The 27,282-nt window shown below is 40.6% G+C and overlaps 1 protein-coding gene across 3 annotated transcripts in view; it reads right to left on the reverse strand.

Moving 5' to 3' along the window:
- Nucleotides 1-1,583: 1,583 nt before the first annotated feature.
- znf618 (zinc finger protein 618) overlaps nt 1,584-27,282 on the reverse strand; it is a 104,236-nt gene continuing 78,537 nt past the window's right edge. For 2 of the 3 annotated variants that reach the window (XM_034192036.1, XM_034192035.1), the window contains 9 exons: nt 18,571-18,660; nt 16,201-16,293; nt 10,608-10,685; nt 6,044-6,088; nt 5,493-5,570; nt 5,165-5,230; nt 4,825-5,019; nt 2,507-3,606; nt 1,584-2,387 (listed from right to left, as the gene is read on the reverse strand). In XM_034192036.1, the coding sequence (XP_034047927.1) occupies nt 1,842-2,387; nt 2,507-3,606; nt 4,825-5,019; nt 5,165-5,230; nt 5,493-5,570; nt 6,044-6,088; nt 10,608-10,685; nt 16,201-16,293; nt 18,571-18,660 (2,291 nt within the window). In that variant the 3' untranslated portion in view covers nt 1,584-1,841. The remainder of the gene's footprint in view (nt 2,388-2,506; nt 3,607-4,824; nt 5,020-5,164; nt 5,231-5,492; nt 5,571-6,043; nt 6,089-10,607; nt 10,686-16,200; nt 16,294-18,570; nt 18,661-27,282) is intronic. The other variant, XM_034192037.1, reaches the window with a different exon arrangement.

Consider the following 27,282-nt stretch of genomic DNA (forward strand, 5'->3'; position numbering starts at 1 on the left):
ACCAGCATCTTGGTTCACCAGACTCTGCAGGAATTAACTCGATGTCACTTGGACCATGTTGATGTTTTCAACATGGTTTCGGTAAAATTTTCAACATGCTTCGATGTTGATGCTAAAATGCTGACATAAGTTGAGCTCCGCTACCACTATGTCATCTCCACGAGTATGCAGTTACTGCTCTGTTCACCTCAGAGGCTTGACTGGATGCACCATCTCCTCTGGATCCCTTGGGGGTGAAGAAATATGAATAAATGTAAAAAAATGTGTAAAATCTGTCTCTATGACACACCGGTAGCAAGTGACACAATCGCAGCGTTACATCAGGTTTAAATAGGCTACGTTGTGTGACGTCTCAAATGTTGAGCCGACGATCAGCTCTGCCAAGCTAGACAACTATTCCGCAGAGTGCGCTTCCATTGCGTCCACCCTCAGATGGCAACAACTGAACTACGTCCTATAGTAAGCCAGTGCAGTGACGCAAAACATAGAGTTCAGCCAGTATAAAGCAGTTCTCTGCTGAGCTATGCTGACCTCCACTGAAGACAAGAAATTTGGACCCCTAGAGCGAGCCCTCTCCGGTGTTTCAGAGATTTTTGAAAATCTGCTATGTCGGCCAGCGTCATCCACTTCACATCATAGTGTGAATGGGCCATAAGTCTGTGTGCACATTCATCAAACACAAAAGAATAAAAACTAAAAACAATGGTTTTTGTGGGGGCTACAAAGTCTGTGAGAGGTAGACAGAAAGAGAGAGAGAGAGAGAGAGAGAGAGAGAGAGAGAGAGAGAATGCACACATCATCGCTGAAATGTTTCCACACGTGTGCAATACCGTACATTGTATACCATAGTTTTTTGCGCAAGGTTAGTATACTGTCAAAATATCATACTGGCCCATGCCCATTTTCTGTTTGTAAATAGAAAAAATAAATATTTGTAGAAAACATCCTTGATTTTGTTCACCTTCATTACATGAGGTTTTGCAGTTTGAGTTACACATGTATGACTTATTGAGTTTTAGAAAGAAAAAACAATGGAGTGGTTTTAAACAAGGAGAAATGCATCATGAAAGTGAATTCATTTTTGACTAGTTACTTTTTATCCCTTTGACTATATAAAAAAAAAAATGCATGCAGTGCATGCAAACATCATGCCGCTTCATTTTGAGGCCAATGAAGTAACCACCAAATTACCTGCAATGATTTATCTACAAAACGTCTGCCCATCTCTCCTGGCCAAGTCAACAGTAAAGGTGGAATTTCAGCGACTCACAGACTCTGTACACTTATAATTATCAAAACTGAGGGCAGTGTCTTTGTCCTGAAAATGATCATTTTACCATATACAGTATGTTTTAGAATTTATTGCCATACACCCCTGAATGGCTTTCTGATAAAGCCATTATCTGTGGTGTCTGACAGTAAAATCAAGCAGTGAAAGCTGACTTCATATAATAGTTGCCATCCATAGCAATAACAGCATGTAGCCTACGAGGAGTTTTAGAAATTAAGCTGAAGAAAGTCAAATTTCTAGCCATAAGAAAACTGAATCTTATCTTGCTCCCATAGGGTGGAGTACCAAATGCTTTTTAAAGACTTACAGTTCCACCCCTATGACTTGTACTGTATGACCATTTTACCTTCATGTGCAATACTGAATAAACCTTCTTGGTTTATGGATGTCTGCAACCCACACATTGTGATTTAACCTGTAAATATCTGCATCAAATACTCAGAATCCACACACATTAAAGTTTACACTTGGTCTAAACCTACGGTATATAAATAGTCTTGAGTCATTGGTTGGAGGTGAAGGTTTGGTTAGGATTGGTTGGGTAACTCTTCTAGCCCATGTTGGACCGAAGGAAGATAAGTTTGTTCATTTCCTCAGCAGTTACCTGCTGCCTCCTCTTCATAGTCAGGCTCTGCTCACAAACAGTGACACACTCGCTACGTATGCCCACAGCGGGCACTGCTAGCAGCCAAAGTGCCAGCCGAGCCAACTTAGGGAACTTCTCATTAATCACTGAGCTCCAGTACTGGAAGAGATCAGGTGTACCTTGGAGGAGCGGCTCGGCCAGGTACTGAAAAATCTCTTGTCTAACTTGTTTCTGACCTTCATCATTACCAGACACACCGCAAGTTGATGCCCCCCTTGAGGTGCCAACATTGTTCCCAGCTCCTTCTACGCGACTTATTTTTGGGGTTGGAGGACCATCAGCTTCCCTCTCGTCACCACCTGATCCCCCGCCAGTAGTTATGCCGCCATCCCTCGAGTCAGCAGCCATTTCACATGCACGTGAGATGATGTCCTCATGCTGGTAGGCTGCCACTGAACGTAGCTTCAACTGTGGGTCAAGAACCATGGCTACTTGATGCGCTCGCTCAACCTGGAATTAGAGAAACATTTTGCCATTGTCATTGTCAATGCTTCTTAAGAGTACTTATAGGAATAATTTTACTAATGCTCAGCAACAAGAATCTAATCATTTAAATTTCAGGTCAATACCTTAAAGTTTTCTTTGAGGGCTTCTAGGAAGTAGTGGCAGAGTTTGCTAGCGGTACCAGTTCCAGCCTCTCCAGCTTTAGATGTGAAAAACTTCTCCAAGCGTAGGTAGACAGGTAACACCTGCTGGAGGGTCGGTCTCCTCTGGCTGCTGAGCTCCAGAGCTGCCAGGCGCAATGGTGCCAACAGACAAGCCAGAGTGCCCAACAAGTGCTTGTTGAGACCTTGGAGGAGTGGAGCTGTGGACTTACTGCGTCCGTAAGCCTCACAGATCTGTTCAAAATGGGCATGGACCTGCAAAAGAGCTTCAGCCATACGATCCCAACAAGGAGGGGTGGGGCACTGCGCAAGGTTCCCTTGTGAACCATCATCGGTGGTGCTTGTGGATGTGTTAGTACTTTGTTCCTCACGAAGAGCCAGGGTGGTGGAGGAAGCGATATCTCGGCACGTTGACAAGAGCTCAGCCAGCTCATGAAGCCCTCGTGCTTGGAGGCTACGCTTCCCAAGGACAGCCTGGACTACTGAACCAAGAGAACACCCAGCACAACGCAAGCATATCCTGCCCCGCCCACCACCTCCAAGTGGGGATCCCCCAAATCCTGATGCCCACACCCTGGGCTCAGAAACATACACAGTGCGAATGTCTGACATCACAAACTCTGACAGCACATTCTGCACCCAGTGATGAACCTGCTCAGGACCCTCCCTCAGTTCAGCCTCCCTCACACCTAGCACGTATCGCTTCAGTCTTGACCCCTCCACCTGGTAGGCTGTTAGAACATAACAAGCATCTGGACCAGAAGTCTGGGAATGGCAGGTGACAGCAATACCAAGTGAAGCATTGGAGCCGAGTGCACACGTGACCTTGACTTTAACTTGGTTGTACATGCGGGGCAGCTGACGCAGTGCCAAGGCACTCATGTTGCCAAGGGCATCACGGGTGGAATATGCACCATGACGAGCACCCGTATCCACCAGTGTCTGGGCCAGCTTTAGAAAGTCCTTGCTGTTGAGCACATTGACCATGTTCAAATCTGAACACATTACACGCAGGAGCCGCTCTGCCACTTGCTGCCGCTCTTTCTCAGGTAGACCATTATTCTCTGTCAGCAAAATGAAAGATAAAAAGACAATCATAGTTAGAGTTTAATAAAAGAGAGAAATGAAAAAATAGTATTATAGAATGATAGGGACATGGCAATGTCAGCTTTGGTGTGCTTCAATTACAGTTGTCTGCAAAAATTAAAACACATCTGCGTAAATTAACATTTTTTTTTTTAATCACATCAAATCAACCTTTTCCAGAAATGTGGATTATTTATCCAAAAAGTTTGAAAAGGATAGGATCTTTAATCCCAAAGTCAAAACAAATGTCCACACCATGAGCTAAATTACATTAAAAAAAATGCATTCCATTCTGTACTGGCTGATCCCAATCAACTCCATATTTTGTAACTTTAAAGTGCTCTTTTAAACATTCTGTGACTTGTCTTAACCCAACTGGCTGTAAAAGTGTGATATTGTGATATGTAGAACAGTGTTCAACTTATGCAATCAATTTTATATTTTTTATTTATGTCTAACAAAATTAAAAAAATTATTTTATTTAAAAGATTGTATACAGTCACAAATCTTTTTTGTTTTTGGCTTGTTTGACTGGTCCTGTGGTGTATTTCAATGCAAATGATATATGAAATAATACTGCGTTATCATCTGTGGCACAGTCTACACGCATGACAAGCTGCTACTGTATACTGATTTGAAAAAGCTACCATGATTCACACTCCAAAGCTAAAAGTGGCATTAATGCACCATTAAGACAGATGCCAGCTACAGTAAAACAAGACGGTCTGAATGAGAAGGACATGTTGAAACTAATAAAGTATGCTATCAAACTGAAAGACCATGCTCTTGAATAGCTTGAGGGAATAACCTTCATATTTGGCACTCCACTTGTTTGGACCTTGTGGGACAGCAACTATAAGGACAGCTAGGCCATGGTAAGGCTAACTATAATGATTTAAAGATGTATAGGAGTATTATAACATTTAATTACATTTAGCAAGGTAAATGTGCATGTTTAACTCTGAAAAGACATTTTTGTCTGTTCAGTTGTGACAAGAAGTTCTTTGTGCCTTGTACAACAACATTAATAAGCCCATTCTGCCCGCTAACACTGTGTTAACATGACTAATACTCCAGTGCGGCATAAACGTAGGGAAAATATGGTATATAGTTCAAACAAACAATCAAACTTCAAACTTAGGCAAAAACCGTATGTCAAAAACATTCTGACTATGACCAATGAAAACAAAACTTACGACTGATACTGTGATTTCTCTGAAGGTGAGTCTGAGGGTGGACTTGTACTTGGAGTTTCACTGAGGAGTGTGTCTGAGCCTGGATCTGGGTCTGGGTCTGGCCTTGTGTCTGGGAAGCCCTCCACAACTGGTCCTGAGGACCAGGGGCTGAAGGAGTTTTTGGAGAGTCCCCTTTGGTGTGGTTCTCATTGTCCGCTGGGGAGATAAAGAAAAAAAATGCAGAGGAGACAATCGTGTGGCTTTAATGAACAAAGTGTAAGACATTAGAGGAAAATACCAAGAAATTAAATGATCAAAAGAAAAAAAACTGTCAGAAGAAAAAAAGACAAAAATACATTACTTAGCCTCTCTGTGTCTGCCATAAAATATATAAGCTTGCCATCCTTCTTTTCAAACTTTATTTTGACTGTTGATGAGACAAAATAATCCATTTTAAGACATCTCTTTAGACTCTGGTAATGTCTAAAGTTTGACATTTTATATAATTAAATAACTAACTTACTAAAATCATAAGTAGTTTATGCTACTACTACACAGGGGCACATTTGTGATGCCTTAAAACAAGCTTTACAATGAAATAGCCTCATGATCAGAGGTGAAGAAACCCTCATTCCTACAATGTATTCCTTGTAATTCCATTTGCACTTTCTGTTCTGTGGTGGACTTACCAGCATGGGACTGCATGTGCTCAAGCAGGTTGTTGTAAAATTGGAACTGGATTCCACAGGTACCACAAGTGTAGGGCTCTTAAAAAAAAAGAACAACAACAAAGAAGAAAATAAATCACAAGGCCTATAGGCAAATTTAATCTTTGGCATGGCACAAAAAAATCAAATATTTATCCATATGTTTGTCTCTGATGTAACTGATGGACCTGTGTCAAACGCAAATCACATGCATCAAGAATGTATTATTATAATACCAAAATTGTTCCATTTGGAAAAATATTTATTTAAAATAATCTGTGATTTGGGGCGTTCATATGGTATTTTGAAAATAACTGCAGAGAGAATGTGTTTAACCTTTAGGAACTACTCCAATGGTGCTTGTGCAATTTGTAACTGAAATGATTAATTAGAAAAGTGAGGTGGAATATAGTTTCAATTTATGTCTCCATAAGTGAGTGAAATGTTGCATTTATAATACAGTGTCATAGAAATTGCACCAGAAATAAAACGGATAAAATGAAAGAGGTGGGTGGGGTTGGACAAGCACTTACTCTGTGATGTAGTGAAGGAGCTCGCCACCAGAGGGCTCGGTGTTCCTGTTGGTCAGATAATGAGAAGGCCATTGTAACTATGACAACTTGGAGCTTTACTGCCCTCTTCTCTTTAGGCTGGGTCTTTAGTATTTAATATTCATTTATTACAGTACAGTTTGTACAATGTATAATAAGCTCTCCCAATAATACATACTCCAATTGCTGGAAATATGTAAACTGTCAACCAATGTTACTGCAATGCACCTGAATGCCGACAGAGTGAAGAATACTTCCATGACCGGTGGGAATCTAAACCAACAGAAGAATGCTGAGTTGTTGCCAAGAAAACGGAGAACCTAAGGCTCCTCAGATTTTAAACTTAACGACTGAAGTGACGTCTTCATTCTTTACCATTTCCATTAACACAGTCTCAAAAACAGGAAAACTAACTTTATTTCCATTGGAAGATTTAACTAAGAGCTGAATGAAAGTTTAATTTCATTAGACTTTTCAGAAAGCATGACTGAGGGGGTCAAGAGGGCCTGTTTACCCAAGTCCAAAACTACTGCTTGCCCTCTGCCCCCATTCCCTTCAAAACAGTAGTGCAAGGTAAATAATGAAAGGACCAGAAAAGGGGACATGGCATCAAAATGCTTGCAAAGTGGGAGGCCACACAGGGAACCAATTTACTCCATTCATGGCTGTCATGGAATCACAAGGGGAATTTTACAGTACTTTCAACAAGAGATGCTTCCTGCCGTACTGTGTCTTGGCATCAATCCACTGAATGCCTTTAGGATAAATAGAAAAAAAAAAGATAGAAAGAAAGAAAAAGTGTGTGTGTGTCTGTGTGTGTGTGGGGGGGGGGGGTTCAAGAGACCTTGAAGTCCTTTGGACAAAGAAAAGAGTACTTTATACCAAATATGGGAAAGTGGCATTAAGCAAGTTAGTATTTGTATGTATTCATCTGAAAATGTTTACCCTTGTGGAGGGCCCTGGGGGAGGTTTCGACTTACTATAGTCAGATAGTCAGCCAAGGACTGTCTGTATAAAATTTCACAAAAAATAAAAAATAAATCACTGAAAACCTTTAGAGAAAATCAGAAGATGGCGATCTTTGTGTAGGTGGAAAATTTCACTGAGCAGTTTTTGAGCAATCAATTGAGAAGTGTACAAAATGTCATTTTGGCCTTTTGGGAGGCCCTTAGAATGATTCAAGAAGAATGACTTTTTATTGCCTGCAGACAGCCTCCATGATAAAGTTATTGAACAGATTTTCTACCAAATAGACAAATAAACAAACAAACAAACAGTGTGACAAAATGTTTTGGTTTTTTTTGTCCTTCTTGGGGGACCTGGAAAGCCCAAAGGGATTCAGTTAGAAAACCCAATTTACCATGGCCAGACAGGCCCCCAAGGATTATTTGAACTAAATTTCAGAAAAGAAAAGAAAAGAAAAAAAAATCTATGAACAGCTTTTCATACATTGGGCAGCACTACAGGAGTCCAATGGACTAATAACATTCACTCTGACAACTATGGGCAGTTACAAAGGAGTAAGAAGTATCTAAACAGCCATCATAAATTAGGTTGATATCCCATGATGTGCTGCAGGTGTTATCTGAGCCAAAAGTGGCTAAGTGTACAGTGCATCCGGAAAGCATTCACAGCACTTCACTTTTTCCACATTGTTATGTTAGTCTCATTCCAATATTCACAGCCTTTGCCATGAAGCTCAAAAATCAGCTCAGGTGCATCCTGTTTCCACTGATCATCCTTGAGATGTTTCTACAGCTTAACTGGAGTCCACCTGGGGTAAATTCAGTTGTTTTGACATAATTTGGAAAGACATACACCTGTCTACATATAAGGTCCAACAGTTAACAGTGCATGTCAGAGCACAAACCAAACATGAAGTCAAAGGAATTGTCTGTAGACCTCCAAGACAGCATTGTTTTGAGGCACAAATATGGGGAAGGGTACAGAAACATTTCTGCTGCTTTGAAGGTCCCAATGAGCACAGTGGCCTCCATCATCCATAAATGGAAGAAGTTTGGATCCACCAGGACTCTTCCTAGAGCTGGTCGCCCTTCTAAACTGAGTGATCGGGGGAGAAGGGGCTCAGTGAGGGAGGTGACCAAGAACCTGATGGTCACTGTCAGAGCTTCAGCATTCCTCTGTGGATAGAGAAGAACCTTCCAGAAGGACAACCATCTCTACAACAATCCACCAATCACGCCTGTATGATAGAGTGGCCAGATGGAAGCCACTCCTTAGTAAAAGGCACATGGCAGCCCACCTGGAGTTTGCCAAAAGGCACCTGAAGGACTCTCAGAACATGAGAAACAAAATTCTCTGGTCTGATTAGACAAAGACTGAACTCTTTAGTGTGAATGTCAGGCGTCATGTTTGTACGAAACCAGGCACCATCCCAACAGTGAAGCACGGTGGTGGCAGCATCATGCTGTGGGGATGTTTTGCAGCAAGAACTGGGAGACTAGTCAGGATTGAGGGAAAGATGAATGCAGCAATGTACAGAGACATCCTGGATGAAAATCTGCTCCAGAGCACACTTTACCTCAAACTGGGTTGACAGTTCATCTTTCAGCAAGAAAATGACCCTAAACACACAGCCAAGATATCAAAGGAGTGGCTTCAGGACAACTCTGTGAATGTCCTTGAGTGGCCCATCCAGAACCAAGACCTGAATCAAATTTAACATCTCTGGAGAGATCTGAAAATATCTGTACACCGATGCTCCCCATCCAACCTGATGGCATTTGAGAGGTGCTGCAAAGAGGAATGGGCAAAACTGCCCAAAGATAGGTGCACCAAGTGTGTGGCATCATATTCAAGAAGACTGTAATTGCTGCCAAAGGTGCATCAACAAAGTATTGAGGAAAGGGTGTGAATATTTACGTACATGTGATTTCTTAGTTTTTTATTTTTGATAAATTTACAATAAAAAAACTTTCATGTTGTCATTATGTGGTGTTGTGAGTAGAATTTTTCAGGCGAAAGAATGAATTTACTCCATTTTAGAATAAGGCTGTAACAATGCAATGTGGAAAAAGTGAAGAGGTGTGAATCAGGGCTCGAAATAGTATGTGCATGTGCTAGTTTGTGCACATATTATTTGAGCGGTGCACGTAATCTTATACTCTACTAGCACTGGTGCAAGTAACTTTATCCAAGTTTTATCAACTATAAGCACCAGTAGAATGAACCAATAAAGGAATAAATAAGGAAAAAAAAAATTTCCAGTGTGTTGTCTTCGTCTTCCCTGCGTTTTATGACTCTCACACACGGAGCGAGTTGTTGTGACAATTCGTTCTCGCGCGCACGTGAAAAAAAAAAAAGTCTGCCGCTGCTGCTGCTCTTCCCTCAAACTCAACCACACCGGACCTGCTTCGAGTTGCTTCCTGTGGCGCCATGACGATGCAGGAATATCTGTGTCAGGTGTGCACAGCAGGGGGGCAAAGAGGAGGTGAGAATGCAGCCTGCAGATTCTCTGCACAGAGAAATCAAAGTGCACAGTTTGGCTGCAGCCACACTGTGCACTTTGATTTCTCTTCTAGTTTATATTTGTACTTGTGCTGAGCTGTAGGTCTGGGCTGTGACTTCTGTTATAGTTTATCTTTCCTCCTTTGACCGCAAGATGCGCGCATGTGTGCGCGAATGAACTGTCAGTGAGTAAATGTGGAGATGTCTAGAGTTATAGTTGAAGTGGACATGTCCTGTGTCTGGCAATCAGTGTGTGAGAAGGACTTATGTCCTTTTTTGTCCATTATTTAACACTGTGATGAGAGAGCATTTTTTTTCTGTGCGTGTAGTTTTACTGCATTGTAGACATGGTATAAAAACAATCCTGCGTGATTTTTACTTCAGGAACAATGGAACACAGACCGCAGGAATCATACATTGGCATCGGGTAACATTGTCTTGTGAGGGTGTGGCTTCCAGTCACGTCGAGTAAAGTCGCACTGCTCTAACCTGCGCTGAAACCACTTAATTTCTGTGTCGAGCACAGGATGAAAACAAAAATTAAACATGTTTAATTTTTGGCATCCTATTTGCTTCGTCCTTTGCGTGCCTCGCGCTGTTGTGGCGGCGAGCTGCTTGTCTCGGCACTGAGTTGCTTCCACGTGGCGTCGTCATGACGACACGACGCAACTGGGAGCAGCCCCGGTGTGGAAGGGGCTTTACGGGCCCAGAAAGGAAGAGTCTGACACATCAGAGGGGGAGTTTTAAGGTTAATATAAGACTGACTTTTGGTTGTGCAAGTAACTTTTTTTTGGTGCAAGTAATTTTTTTTTACTAGCACCAGTGCAAGTAGGTTAAAAATATATTTTGACCCATGTGAATACTTTCCAGATGCACTGTAAATGTGCTACTCCCCACCGTTTCAATTTTCAGCCCAAGCATCAGCGATGTAATGTGTACAGAAAAGCTGTTTTCTATGCCGGTTGACATTCAGTGATACACTCAACTTGTAGCAGAGATGAAAATACTTTCACTGTGCAAACAGCAGTGACACAGAATATTTCACACATCCACATAAAACGAGTGACTCAGTCCTCACCGCTTGAATTTTGCGAGCTGTTTGTGTCAACCAGACTGGACTGCACTGCACTCTCCACTTTCCGATTGAATGGACTGTCTATGGACAGCGGGGGGAAGCAATAAGTGACACAGCCATGACATTAACACCATATTTTGAAATCCAAACTGTGAACCTACATAGTTATGACCTCAGTTTCTGTTATGTAAAATCAATCAAACTAACAGCCTTGTTCACATGTTCACATTAGATTTTAATACAAGTAGCATTGCTCCTCTACATTCCGTCTTTTTGACCCACTTCTAGGATATGCATGTGAGGCAGGCTTTAAATAGTTCGTCATGGCAGAGTTCTCAGCACAACGCAATGGGGGTGTCGTCGTCATGTGCTGCTGCTACAGGACTAGATAAGAATATATGAAAAAATGTCACATTTGTGACAGCTGCGAAAAATTTTAAATGTACTTAATACATAACTTAAGACTTAATTCAATCAACCTGAAGTTATTTTTCATGTTTGACACTGTATAGTGACAAGACAACAAATTAAAAATTAAGTCTTTCTTTGATATATTAATCAGTTTACAATTACCAAGCCTGAATGATGAATTACTGCGACATGACAAAGGTACTTTATCATCACCACAGTCATGGAGATCAGTGAGTGGAAGCTCTAATCCTCAGCAACGTCCAACATTGTGAGGTTTTCTAATGCTTCAACTCTTTTGGAAATCAAACACTTTTATCAGATTTCTGATCAGGTTCTGTAGATTTGAGTTGATGTTCAACTGTACCAACATCCATCTCTGCTCACTTTTAACCTGACCTTATTTTTAGCACACCAGCAATATTGTAATTTGTCATTTTGACACCTGAGGCCAATTAGAGAGAACACTAGCAATGTTTAATTCTCCTGGTAATTAATACAGATACGTGATCTAACATTCTGAATATTATCATTTGCTTCAAGTGCAAAATTTAAAAAGACTGCTGCAGTGCCATTTTTACCCAAGGCCAAAATATGGCCATCGGGCATTGCGAAGGCTTTGCATTCGTCCGTCTGTCTGTCTATGTTCAGCATAGGTCCAGTCTTATTACAGCCAGGATCTTCAAATTCACAGGGAATATTCTTAGGACACAGACCTTGGACAAGTTCAAAGATGACCTTGACCTATTTTAAGAAGTTTCCTATTTTTATGCTCATACGGCCGAGAGTATTTTAGCATTGCGTTATATTTTACATTTACTGGAAAACAGCAATGTCAACACAACTATACAGGTTACATGAATAGCATTGCGTTATATTTTACATTTACTGCAATGTCAACACAACTATACAGGTTACATGAACACTGCAAATGTTATGAAAGAACTAAATTTAAATTAACTCAACAGCAGCATACAGTTTGTGTTTCTATGAAAACTGCAAAATGAAAGTAAAAATGTCAAAATTGACTAAAATTTAAAAAAGTATGATACATGGAGGCCAACATCTATAGCATGTTTGAACGCAGTCATGACATATTCATGAAGATTCCATGTACGCATGATGACATTCGTAAAATGAGTTTATGCTTCTTCCTCAGTATGAACAGTAGATCTGCAGTAAATTCTTCGAGCACAAGAACTGATTAATAGTTAGGCGTATGACTTCAGGCATTGATTACTGCAGCAGTGCTGCATCACTGAATGGATTTGAATTATTAGGCTCTGTTGTGCATTTTATGTACTCATGCAGAGGATGCAAGCGAGTTTAATAAGAAAGTCCCCACATAGACATTAGGTGAACACCCAGCTTGCATATATGTATAATTGATAAAATATTTAACTCAAGAGGCTGACTTAGCTACCAATTCTGAATGTAGCCATTTCTAAAGGCTACAGTCACGCAAGATTATGATCTACACTGGAAATGGATTTACTAAAATATATATATATATACGAGGGCTGTCAATAAAGTAACGGTCCTTTTTATTTTTTTCAAAAACTATATGGATTTCATTCATATGTTTTTACGTCAGACATGCTTGAACCCACGTGCGCATGCGTGAGTTTTTCCACGCCTGTCGGTGGAAGACGTGCGGACGGATCCGCGCGTTGGGACGCAGCCAACGCGGTGCGGCGGCACAGGAAAAACACCTCCGTGTTGATAACCATTTGTAAAATCCAGGCGGCTTTTGATGGCTTTCAGTGGAGTGAGTATATGAGAAATTGTTTAACAGGCAGGACATGTTCCAACTTGTCCTTAAGGCTTTCAACAGAGGTGTTTTTCCTGTGGCGGAGCGTCGCGGCGGCTGCGTCTCGACGCGCGGACCCGTCCGCACGTCTTTCATTAAAAAAATCTCCTTTAACAGTGGAATATCCAGATAAAATGCTGAAACCGACTTCTTCTGAAACTTCTCTGTTCTCTCACGACGTCCTGGATCAATAGAGCCTGAAATGTGGAGGTTTTCAGCTTGAACAGGCTGATGACGCCGCCTGAGAGCGCTGCGCGACGTCTCGCACCGTGAAAAGTCCTTAAAGCGACAGTCTCACCTCAAAATCTCTCATCAGCCGTTAAAATTTTCACTGAAAACCAGCTTAATTTTTCGAACCGTGTCCACTTCGATGTGTCTCACAGGTTTAGAAAAAATTTTGATCAAACAACGCGCCAGTCTCTCAGCAACTTCTCAGACAAAGGAATTCCGACGAGGGGCTGGACGACTCCTCCCACAAGGAGTGCTCACAGGCGAATGACGTCACCGACAGGCGTGGAAAAACTCACGCATGCGCACGAGGGTTCAAGCATGTCTGACGTAAAAACATATGAATGAAATCCATATAGTTTTTGAAAAAAATAAAAAGGACCGTTACTTTATTGACAGCCCTCGTATATATATATATATATATATTAATAAAAATTAATAAAATATTTAATTACAAAATGTGAATTCATGCTACTCAATTAGATGATTTATCATCTCCTTTGTGCTCATTATCAACCAAATACACTCAACAAAAATATAAACGCAACACTTTTGGTTTTGCTCCCCTTTGTATGAGATGAACTCAAAGATCTAAAACTTTTTCCACATACACAATATCACCATTTCCCTCAAATATTGTTCACAAACCAGTCTAAATCTGTGATAGTGAGCACTTCTGCTTTGCTGAGATAATCCATCCCACCTCACAGGTGTGCCATACCAAAATGCTGATTAGACACCATGATTAGAGCACAGGTGTGCCTTAGACTGCCAACAATAAAAGGCCACTCTGAAAGGTGCAGTTTTGTTTTATTGGGGGGGGGGGGATACCAGTCAGTATCTGGTGTGACCACCATTTGCCTCATGCAGTGCAACACATCTCCTTCGCATAGAGTTGATCAGGTTGTCAATTGTGGCCTGTGGAATGTTGGTCCACTCCTCTTCAATGGCTGTGCGAAGTTGCTGGATATTGGCAGGAACTGGTACACGCTGTCGTATACGCCGGTCCAGAGCAAACCAAACATGCTCAATGGGTGACATGTCCGGTGAGTATGCCGGCCATGCAAGAACTGGGACATTTTCAGCTTCCAAGAATTGTATACAGATCCTTGCAACATGGGCCGTGCATTATCCTGCTGCAACATGAGCTGATGTTCTTGGATGTATGGCACAACAATGGGCCTCAGGATCTCGTCACGGTATCTCTGTGCATTCAAAATGCCATCAATAAAATGTACCTGTGTTCTTCGTCCATAACAGACGCCTGCCCATACCATAACCCCACCGCCACCATGGGCCACTCGATCCACAACAATGACATCAGAAAACCGCTCACCCACACGACGCCACACATGCTGTCTGCCATCTGCCCTGAACAGTGTGAACCGGGATTCATCCGTGAAGAGAACACCTCTCCAACGTGCCAAACGCCAGCGAATGTGAGCATTTGCCCATTCAAGTCGGTTACGATGACGAACTGGAGTCAGGTCAAGACCCCGATGAGGATGACGACGAGCATGCAGATGAGCTTCCGTGAGACGGTTTCTGACAGTTTGTGCAGAAATTCTTTGGTTATGCAAACCGATTGTTTCAGCAGCTGTCCGAGTGGCTGGTCTCAGACGATCTTGGAGGTGAACATGCTGGATGTGGAGGTCCTGGGCTGGTGTGGTTACACGTGGTCTGCGGTTGTGAGGCTGGTTGGATGTACTGCCAAATTCTCTGAAACGCCTTTGGAGACGGCTTATGGTAGAGAAATGAACATTCAATACACGAGCAACAGCTCTGGTTGACATTCCTGCTGTCAGCATGCCAATTGCACGCTCCCTCAAATCTTGCGACATCTGTGGCATTGTGCTGTGTGATAAAACTGCACCTTTCAGAGTGGCCTTTTATTGTGGGCAGTCTAAGGCACACCTGTGCACTAATCATGGTGTCTAATCAGCATCTTGATATGGCACACCTGTGAGGTGGGATGGATTATCTCAGCAAAGGAGAAGTGCTCACTATCACAGATTTAGACTGGTTTGTGAACAATATTTGAGGGAAATGGTGATATTGTGTATGTGGAAAAAGTTTTAGATCTTTGAGTTCATCTCATACAAAATGGGAGCAAAACCAAAAGTGTTGCGTTTATATTTTTGTTGAGTGTATTTTAGTGTGTGTGTATATATATATATATATATATATATATATATATATATATATATATATATATATATATATATATACGAGGTCTGTTAGAAAAGTATCCGACCTTTTTATTTTTTTCAAAAACCATATGGATTTGAATCACGTGTGATTGCATCAGCCAAGCTTGAACCTTCGTGCGCATGCGTGACTTTTTTCACGCCTGTCGGTTGCGTCATTCGCCTGTGAGCAGGCTTTGAGTGAGGTGTGGTCCACCCCTCTCGTCAATTTTTTTCCAGAAACTGTGAGAGACCTCCAGGTGGACACCATTCGGAAAATTAATATGGCTTTCAGGGACAATTTTATGGGGATTACACAGATTAAGGAGTGATCAGTGATTAAAGACCGCCCACAACTGCTGAGAGCGCGGCGCCGCTGGAACAAAGCCTTCATGTTGGAAATGATCTGGTTGTTCCAGCGGGGTGTCAGCCTGTCGATGGGGGCTGGGAGCGCGCTGCGCTCTCAGCAGTTGTGGGCGGTCTTTAAACCATCTGGATCACTCCTTAATCTGTGTAATCCCCATAAAATCGTCCCTGAAAGCCATATTAATTTTCCGAACGGCGTCCACCTGGAGGTCTCTCACAGTTTCTGGAAAAAAATTGATGCAGCAAAGCTCCAAATCGTTCATTTATTCGCAATAAAAAATAGACGAGAGGGGTGGAGCACTGCTCACACAAAGCCTGCTCACAGGCGAATGAAGCAACCGACAGGCGTGAAAAAAGTCACGCATGCGCACGAAGGTTCAAGCTTGGCTGATGCAATCACACGTGATTCAAATCCATATGGTTTTTGAAAAAAATAAAAAGGTCGGATACTTTTCTAACAGACCTATATATATATATATATATATATATATATATATATATATATATATATACCCTTTCCTTGTAACAACACCAGTATCATGAGAAATTAACAGCATCATTAATAATAATGAGAAAAAAATTTTTACTTTTCCCTTACCTTTCATCTTCCCAGTTTGACTGTGGCCGTATTTACTCATCTCCATACTCCCACACTCTTGTATACGTGGTGCTTTCAAATCAAAGGTGCGACCTACATCAAGACACATCCAAAGTACCACACTATAGTGACACATTTAACAATACTGACTTTGTTTTTCTCTTCAAAGACAATTCAAAACCAAGCATGTGAAAGTATAAAATTCTCAACATGTTTGTACTTTGTTAATAGGCATTTGTTTTTACGTAGCTCATGTTCTATTAGCACTGACATATACAATGCCTGAGTAATCGCCAAGAAATGGACTAAATCGAAGTTCATTTTCTGTTTGTAGTAAAGTGTGTCATTTCACAATTTGAGACAATTCAACAGAATTACTCACACAAGTCCTACAAAATTTACTCTACTGCGTAATGTATCTTGTACAGAATTGTGGAAATGTTGTAGTAACATTCAATGTGCCTAAATGTTTGGGAAATAGCGAAAAGCTGCTAAATACCTACCGTATTTTCCGGACTATAAGTCGCACTTTTTTACATGTTTTGGCCGGGGGTGCGACCTATACTCCGGTGCGACTTATAAATGAAAAATATACCGGTAGGATCTCAATTAATTTACTGTAACAAAACAATTTTACGTGACAGAGTCGATCTATGTTTTAAAATGGCCACCGGAAAAGGAAATGCAATGCATCATGGGCACTGTAGTATGACGGCCATCCTATAGTTCACGCTGGTCGCAATAACCAATCAGAGAACAGAACTTTGGATGCGTATTCCTCACCTCACCCACAGCGTGTGAAGCTGACGAACACGGTGCTTGCTGTTATTCCGGCATGGCGAACAGAACAGCTTCAACCCTTGGATATCAATGTCAGCAGAGTGTTTAAGTTGACGCTGAGAGCTGCGTGGGAGCACCGGGTGAGCGACGGCGGAGGATTAGCGTCTGCACTTGGAAGGAGCTGGCGTCGATGATTGTGAAAAGCGTTTGAAGCAGAAGAACATGGTGTTTATTCCGGGACGGCTAACAAGACAGCTTCAACCCTTGGATATCAGTGTGAGCAGAGTTGACGCTGAGAGCTGCATGGGAGCACTGAGCGACGGCGGAGGATTAGCGTCTCCACTTGGAAGGAGCTGGATCGACACCGCTGGGAGGTCATGAGCTGCGCAGGTAGGTGCTGCATGGTTCGGCTCGCAATGTGGTCCGTAAAATACAAACATATCCGTAGGTAAAATGCAGCTCACGAGAGGGCACTCGAGGCTTATGTGACTGTTCCTGCGACTTCTGACTACCATAGAAAAATAAAAATTTTAACGTTACTGATAACATAACAAGACAACGGAGAAGGCCCGAAAAAATGCCACCAAAAAGAAAATCATACTCTGCAGATTACAAGTTGCGACTGGTGAAATATGCATCCGAAAACGGTAGCCGTCACAATATTATCATCTGAACTTTTCATGTTAACATACCTGTATGTCCATGGGACTTATAGTCCAGTGGACCTTATTTATGGTTTATTTTTCTTTATAATGGATAAAGTGGCTGGTGCGACTTATACTCCGGTGCGACTTATTTATGGTTTATTTTTCTTTATAATGGATAAAGTGGCTGGTGCGACTTATACTCCGGTGCGACTTATAGTCCGGAAAATACGGTAATATTTTTTCAATAACTATAAATAAGTTTTAAAAATCTGCCAACTTTTCACCTTTAAAATACATCATTTCTTTTAGGTAGTCTCTTGCAATGAATACAGAATTGCACTTTTTTGATTGATCACTGGCATCTGTGTTGGTATACCCTGGGCAGTAGACCTACAAAGGTTTTTTCCCCCAATTTTCTTTTATTACTTCTGAAAATGAGGTTTGTAATGGAATAACAGATTAGATTCATTAATAAAAAAATAAAGAAAAAAATGTCCAATTTGATTTGACAATCATCAAATTATTTTGTCTTGACCTACCAATGAAGAAAAAAAAAGACTGCACAATACTGCATGTCATATAGTTATGGTATGAATTCCTGTATTGAAATATGACAACCTAATAACTTTTCGGGATGTGTGAACTTGAACTTGTGTTCCTCTCTGCAGTGTGTGAAGAAATGTAAAAACATTTCAAACTCCCAGCGGTCATGATGATAAAATCTGCTGTGAAAATAAGCGCAACTAATTCTTGATCATTCACAAACTAAATACATAAATAATTTAAAAAAACATTATTGAAAGCATATTTCTGTCATTCCTTCTTACAAATTCCAGTATTTGGAACATTTTAAATAAAGTAACATTTTGTTAATATGCTGTTGTATTTGGACAATATCCACTACGAGCTCTGCAGCTCACCGTCCACAAAGAAGCACACTCACCAATCGGTGCATGAAGAGCAACATGCTCCTGGTAGGGGTTGAAATACTTATACTGCTTCCCGCAGAATTCACAGACATAGCTCCCAGTTTCTGAACAACAGGAAAAAAAATTATTAAAGCAAAAAAAAAAAAAAAAAATCATGTAGGTGAATTAAAAAAGTGTACCATCCTTTTACTGTTTTGTATCCCATTTACAGTGGGTTGCAAAAGTATTCAGCCCCTTGGTAAGTCACGCATTTTAATTTTTTTATGGCATTACAAATACAAAAAGTAAATCAGGCTTCTCAATATACAACCCCAATTCCAATGAAGTTCGGACGTTGTGTAAAATGTAAATAAAAACAGAATACATTGATTTGCAAATCCTCTTCAACCTATATTCAACTGAATACACCACAAAGACAAGATATGTGATGTTCAAATTGATAAATTTTATTATTTTTGTGCAAATATTTGCACCGGCAACACGTTTAAAAAAAAACCTGGATGTACCTTTCAGCATTGATGGTGCCATCACAGATGTGTAAGTTGCCCATGCCATGGGCAATAACACACCCCCATACCAACACGGATGCTGGCTTTTGAACTTTGCCCTGGTAACAATCTAGATGGTCTTTTTCCTCTTTTGTCCAGACGACACGACGTCCATGATTTCCAAAAACAATTTGAAATGTGGACTCATCAGACCACAGCACACTTTTCTACTTTGCGCCTGTCCATTTCAAATGAGCTCGGGCTTAGAGAAGGCGGCGGCTTTTCTGGATGTTGCTGATATATGGCTTTCGTTTTACATGGTACAGTTTTAACTTGCACTTGTAGATGAAGCGACGAATTGTGTTAACTGACAATGGTTTTCTGAAGTGTTCCTGAGCCAACACAGTAAGATCCTTTACACAATGATCTTGGATTTTAATGCAGTTCCGCCTGAGGGATCGAAGGTCATAGGCATTCAATGTTGGTTTTTGGCCTTGTTGCTTACATGTAGGAAGTTCTCCAGATTCTATGAATCTTCTGACTATATTATGGACTGTAGATGATGGAATCCCTACATTCCTTGCAATTGAATGTTGAGAAACACTGTTCTTAAACTGTTGGACCATTTTTTCATGCAGTTGTTCATAAAGTGGTGATCCTCGCCCCATCTTTGCTTGAACGGCTGAGCCTTTTGGGGATGCTCCTTTTATACCCAATCATGACACTAACCTGTTTCCAATTAGGTGTTCTTTGAGCATTCATCAACTTTCCCAGTCTTTTGTTGCTGGGTCATTCCATGACAAGATAGCCAGTGGTCCCCACATGACCCCCTCCAAAAAAAGTGAAAAACACTGCACTTGCTCCCCAGCCAGAGAAACAGAAATACCCCTAGGTTTAATGAGCCAGCTCTAATACTTTAGGCACAGGAGCTGTTTCAAAATCGCAGCATTTTTGTTCGAGTTTGAAAAATGCACTTTCTGGTCAACTTTGGAGAGCAATATAGCCTAGCCAAATTAAGTGAAACCCCTCAAATGTAGTATCCTAGGCAAAATCATACTGGAAAAGCCATATCTGGCATCAAAACAATGATATCTGGCTTCATTTTTTATCCAACTGTTCTTAAAAACTGCCAAAAATTGTATTGTTTCCAAAAGAGGTCTGACACTTTACAGCCATAGACTCTCATGAACTAGTTCCAATGCCAGAATGTTTCAATTTTGCATTTCAGCTTAAATTTTGCTTGCAAGAGAAAAATTGAAGTTACGCAATTTCGAGTTTTCGCAAAAATACCCCATAATTGACCACAAAAATCACCAGGTGAGCAATTGATAAAAAATTTGAAATTTCAACCATGCAATTATATGGATGTAAAGATTATATATACTAAATTTCAAGTTTGGGCAAGAAATATTTATATATTTTTAGATTTTTCTGAAAAGTCATAATTTTTATAAATAAAGATCCAACAACACATGATATACAATGTCATGTAATCTAAAAATACTTTCAAGGTTTACCTGAATGATTCATTTCTTATATTTATTTAATAGTTAAATACACAGTGAACAAGTAATATTTCCTACATAATCTTTAAAATGCACACATTTGCAAACAAAATGGTCTTAATCTAGGTATACCATGTATACCAAACAAAGCCATCATGTCCGAAAATTATGTTCTTGGGTTATGTACAGGAAAACGTGTTTTCTGCAGACACAGCACAGGCAAAAAGGCTAATAGTAAATCAGCTACTGTAATAATATTTGTCATCAGTATGCATGTTATGTGTGCAAAAACCCTGGGAGAAGTGAATCAACTTTGTTCTGATCACTGTTATTCAGACTGTACTTGCGAGCACCAGCATCACTCAAATCAACAAAATTGTGAAAGCAAACTGTCTTACACAATGTCTTTCGATGATATTCATCTTGCAAAGTCAACCGTAGAGCACATTTTGCCTCCATGATTGATGAGAATATGATTAGTCAATGGTCAGAATTCCCAGAAATTCTTTGACCTATTTCTGGGAAACCAGGTTGAAATTAGGTTGTTAAGTTAATCCCACCTTCTGGGAAATTCTAAATATAGCCTGACCTTTTTCTGGGAAATTGTCAAAATTATCATTCATTTTGGTACCCTGTGCTGTTGCATCCATCAGCAATAGTTTTTTTTACCAATTTAAAATAATTGTATAATTATTATAGATATTATATAATAACTATATATTCACATTTCTAGCCCATTGATTACGACTTAACACCATATAGTCAACGTGCGATTTCACACCATATTGCCTATTGTAAAAAATAATTAAAATAGAAATATTTCTTGCCCAAACTTGAAATTTGGTATATATCATCTTTACATCCATATAATTGCATGGTTGAAATGTCAATTTTTTAACCAATTGCTCCCCTGGTGATTTGTGTGGTCAATTAGAGGGTATTTTTGCAAAAAATCGAAATTGCACAATTTCAATTTTTCCCTCACAAGCACAATTTTGGCTGAAATGGAAAAATGAAACATTCTGGTGTTGTAACTGATGCATGAGAGTCTATGCCTGTAAGCAGAAGCATGGGCATTAATCTATTTTGACACAGTGCATGCTCAAAGTCAGACCTCTTTTAGAAACAATACCATTTTTGGCAGTTTTTAAGAACAGCTGGATAAAAAATGAAGCCAGATATCATTGTTTTGATGCCAGATATGGCTTTTCCAGTATGATTTTACCTAAAATGGTAAGTTTGAAGGGTTTCACTTAATTTGGCTAGGCTATATTGCTCTCCAAAGTGGGCCAGAAAGCGTTTTTTCAAATAAGAACAAAAATGCTGCAATTCTGAAACTGCTCCTGTGCTTAAAGTATTAGAGCTGGCTCATTAAAACTTGGGGTATTTCCATTTCTCTGGCAGGGGAACAAGTACATTTTTTTTCTTTTTTTTTATTTTGGAAGGGGTCATGTGGGGAATTTTTTAAAATTTGACCCATTTGGCATGGAATGACTCTGCCATGTCCCAACTTTTTTGAAATGTGTTGCAGGCATCCACTTCAAAATGTGCAAATATTTGCACAAAAACAACAAAGTCTATCAGTTTGAAGATTAAATATCTTGTCTTTGTGGTGTATTCAATTGAATATAGGTTGAATAGGATTTGCAAATCATTGTATTCTGTTTTTATTTACATTCTACACAACATCCCAACTTCATTGGAATTGGGGTTGTAAAAATTTCTAAAATTATGGAAATTAATTATAATGAATTAATATAATATAATTATAATTAAATAAATAATTGATTTGCATTTTATTGCATGAAATAAGTATTTGATCCCCTACCAACCAGCAAGAATTCTGGCTCTCACAGACCTGTTAATTTTTCTTTAAGAAGCCCTCTTATTGTACTCTCTTTACCTGTATTAATTGCACCTGTTTGAACTTGTTACCTGTATAAAAGACACCTGTTCACACACTCAATCAATCACACTCCAACCTGTCCACCATAGCCAAGACCAAAGAGCTGTCTAAGGACACCAGGGACAAAACTGTAGACCTGCACAAGGCTGGGATGGACTACAGGACAACAGGCAAGCAGCTTGGTAGAAGATAACAACTGTTATGATTATTTATTAGAAAGTGGAAGAAACACAAGATGACTGTCAATCTCCCTCAGTCTGGGATTCAATGCAAGATCTCACTTTGTGGGGTAAGGATGATTCTGAGAAAGCTCAGAACTACACAGGAGGGCCTGGTCAATGAACTGAAGAGAGCTGGGACCACAGTCACAAAGATTACATTAGTAACACATGATGCTGTCATGGTTTAACATACTGCAGGGCAGCAAGGTCCCCCTGCCCAAGCCAGCACATGTCCAGGCCCGTTTGAAGTTCACCAGTGACCATCTGGATGATCCAGAGGAGGCATGGGAGAAGGTCATGTGGTCAGATGAGACCAAAATAGAGCTTTTTGGAATCAACTCCACTTACCATGTTTAGAGGATGAGAACAACCCCATGAAAACCATCCCAACCATGAAGCATGGGGGTGGAAACATCATACTCTGGGGGTGCTCTTCTACAAAGGGGACAGGACGACTGCACTGTATTGAAGGGAGGATGGATTGGGTCATGTATTGCGAGATTTTTGCAAACAACCTCCTTCCCTCAGTAAGAGCACTGAAGATGGGTCATGGCTGGGTCTTCCAGCATGACAATGACCCCAAAAACACAGACAGGGCAACTAAGGAGGGGCTCCATAAGAAGCATTTCAAGGTCCTGGAGTGGCCTGGCCAGTCTCCAGACCTGAACTCAATAGAAAATCTTTGGCGGGAGCTGAAACTCCAAACCTGAAAGATCTGGAGACGATCTGTATGGAAGATTGGACCAAAATCCCTGTTGCAGTGTGTGAAAACTTGGTCAAGAACTACAGGAAACATCTGACCTCTGTAATGGCAGACAAATGTTTCTGTACCAATTGCTAAGCTCTGTTTTTCTAGGGGCTCAAATACTTATTTCATGCAATAAAACGCAAATTAATTATTTAAAAATCATACAATGTGATTTTCTGGATTTTTTTTTTTTTAGATTCTGTCTCTCACAGTTGAAGTGTACCTACAATAAAAATTACAGACCTCTCCATTCTTTGTAGGTGGGAAAACCTGCAAAACTGACAGGGGATCAAATACTTATTTTCCCCACTGTACATCAGTTATGAAGAACTACAAACAGTATGGCACTCTATGGTAAATATGTGTGGAGTAGACAGTTCTCAAAAACTGAGAGACTGTGCAAGAAGGAGAAGTTTGAGTCTATAAAAAATAATTTTGGAAATTTTTATATTGAGAAGCCTGATTTACTTTTTGCATTTGAAATGCCATAAACAAATTAACATGCATGAAATAGCAAGAGCCTGAATACTTTTGCAACCCACTGTATTTGACTGTTTGCATGCATGAAAACAACATAAAAGTGATAAACTGTTAATATCTTACATTGCTAAAATGATGCAGCAAAGAAGCAGTCCTAACAGGAGACTACATTTTTGTTTTCAAGATTACATTTAGCTACATCTCAATATTAGACATCACAAAATCCTGGAGGATTAGGGAGTCGCCTTCTCACTTTCGAAAACCAAGCAAGACATGCAAACACCTCTGAATGAATCGTAGCCCAGCCAGTGGAATTAATTGGAAAAGCCTCGCATTTATTACTCACACTTATTAGCATAACTAGCTTCAGCTAACTTGAACTACCTTGAAATATGTCTTTTTTAATCAGGCGAAAATAAATGCAGCAATGTATAGAGACATCCTGGATGAAAACCTGCTCCTGAGCGCTCTTGAGTATTGAGCAAGGGGTGTGAATACTTATGCACGAGGTCTGTTAGAAAACTATCCGACCTTTTTATTTTTTGCAAAACCATATCGATTTGAATCACGTGTGATTGCATCAGCCAAGCTTGAACCTTCGTGCGCATGCATGAGTTTTTCACGCCTGTCGGTTGCGTCATTCGCCTGTGAGCAGGCTTTGAGTGAGGTGTGGCGAGTAAAATGTCTGAACGATTTGGAGCTTTGTTGCATCAAATTTTTCCAGAAACTGTGAGAGACCTCCAGGTGGACACCATTCGGAAAAGTCAGATGGCTTTCAGGGACGATTTTATGGGGATTACACAAATTGCTCCAGCCGGTTTAAAGACCGCCCACAGCGTCTGAGAGCGCGCCGCACTCCGAGCGGCGATCGACAGGCCGAAACAACCAGATTATTTCCAAAGTGAAGGCTGTGTTGATCCGGGACATCGTGTGACTACCACAGAAATGGCAGAAGACGTGGACATCAGCACTTTTTCCAGCACATTCCACTGTTACAGGAGTTTTTGTCATGGAAAGAGGAGCGGAGGGATGTGCCACAGAGCCGCGAATGGCGCGGGACAAAAGCACCTCCGTGTTGGTCTCACAGGACGGCTTTCAGATGGCTTTCAGACGGCTTTCGGTGGCTTTTCAGTTGTGTGACTATCTGAGAAATTGTGGATGAGCTGGACATGCCAGAACATGTCCTGTGAGGCTTCATCACGGCGTTGCTTTGCGCCATGCGGCTCCGTCCTGACACGCGAATTCCTCCGCTCCTCTTTCCATGACAAAAACTCCTGTAACAGTGGAATGTGACGTTCATTTCCAAACTGAACGCTGTGTTGATCCGGGACATCATCTGACTACCAGAGAAATTGCAGAAGACGTGGACATCAGCACTTTTTCGGCACATTGAGACAGACGTGCGGAGGAATTCGCGCATCGGGACGGAGCCAAAATGGCGCAAAGCAACGCCGTGATGAAACCTCACGGGACATGTTCTGGCATGTCCAGCTCATCCACAATTTCTCGGATAGTCACACGACTGAAAAGCCACCGAAAGCCGTCTGAAAGCCATCTGAAAGCCGTCCTGTGAGACCAACACGGAGGTGCTTTTGTCCCGCGTCATTCGCGGCTCTGTGGTGCATTCCTCCGCTCCTCTTTCCATGACAAAAACTCCTGTAGCAGTGGAATGTGCCGAACAAGTGCTGATGTCCATGTCTTCTGCCATTCCTGTGGTAGACAGACGACATCCCGGATCAACACAGCCTTCACTTTGGAAATGATCTGGTCGTTTCAGCCTGTCGATCGCCACTCGAAGTGCGGTGTGCTCTCAGCCGCTATGGGCGGTCTTTAAACCGGCTGTAACACTCCTTAATTTGTGTGATCCCCATAAAATCATCCCTGAAAGCCATCTGAATTTTCTGAATGGTGTCCACCTGGCTGTCTCTCACAGTTTCTGGAAACAATTTGATTCAGCAAAGCCCCAAATCGTTCAGACATTTTTACTCGCCATAAAATCCGACCGAGGGGGCTGGACCACTGCTCACACAAAGCCTGCTCACAGGCGAATGACGCAACCGACAGGTGTGAAAAAACTCAAGAAATGCGCACGAAGGTTCAAGCTTGGCTGATGCAATCACACGTGATTCAAATCCATATGGTTTTTGCAAAAAATAAGAAGGTCGGATAGTTTTCTAACAGACCTCGTATATGTGATTTCTTAGTTTTTTTATTTTTTATAAATCTGCAAATATATATATATATATATATATATATACATACACACATATATATATATAAACTTTTTTCATGTTGTCATTATCGGGAGTTGTGAGTAGAATTTTGAGGGAAAAAAATGAATTTACTGTATTTTGGAATAAGGCTGTAACATAAAATGTGGAATAAGTGAAGCACTGTGAATACTTTCTGGATGCACTGTATATCATATTATAATCCAATTACATTTGTTCTGCAAATTGGTTAATCGTGTGAGATTTCATCACAGGATTCAAGGATGACTTCATCACACTAAAATGAACTGGAGTCAGAATAAAAATACAAGCTGCTGATTTCTGTTATTTTTCAAAGTTATTAAGCTGTAGCTATATGTTTTAATTATTTCAAAGTGAGTTGCCTCTTATTGTATTCTGATTTATTTATACAAAAAAAAACAAAAAAAAAACAGAACAAAACATGGGGAGTGTAATCAGCCTGCATTCTGTTAAGTTTATATCAGTTTTCCTGAACATGTCCAGGTGTTTTTCCTTCTTTATAAGAGTTTGGTGTTTGCTCCACAAAGTTTTAAAACACAATAAAATGTTCACACTGTTCTTTATAGCAGTTCTGTAATTACAGAAATTCAACAGAAACAACCACAAATCATAAAAAGTTGGGACTATATGTAAAATGAAGATAAAAATAAAAATGTTGCACTATTCCCAGTTTCTCCACTCACAAAAGCCAAATGTTCTTCCAGAGTTGTGTAATCATACTATGATAGTAGAACATAAAGAAGGGGAAAAAAAAGAAAAAAGTAGACAATATAATCGTCAAACGCAATTATTTGCCTGACAATTAATCATCTCCAGAAATTCCTAATCGTGACAGCCCTAGGTGTCAATAATGGCGCTGTCAGCTGAGAGCGAGAGAAACTGGCGGAGCGACGACAATGCTGAAATGCATGGATCTAAGCTACCATACAAAAGTATTGATGAGGACTATGATCCAGAATTACTCAATGCAGTTCATGAGATGGAGAACTCTGTGGATCTGCTCACAGAACTTTTAGTTTGGCATGAAGACGCTATTGCTACTGTATGCTTTGCCAACTGAATTACTTACAGAAAAATAAACCGTGCAAACGATGGAATTGGATTAGAATGGGAATAACCCCGTTGT

The sequence above is a fragment of the Thalassophryne amazonica genome, chromosome 17 (genome assembly GCF_902500255.1).
Source record: "Thalassophryne amazonica chromosome 17, fThaAma1.1, whole genome shotgun sequence".
Classification (NCBI taxonomy): domain Eukaryota; kingdom Metazoa; phylum Chordata; class Actinopteri; order Batrachoidiformes; family Batrachoididae; genus Thalassophryne; species Thalassophryne amazonica.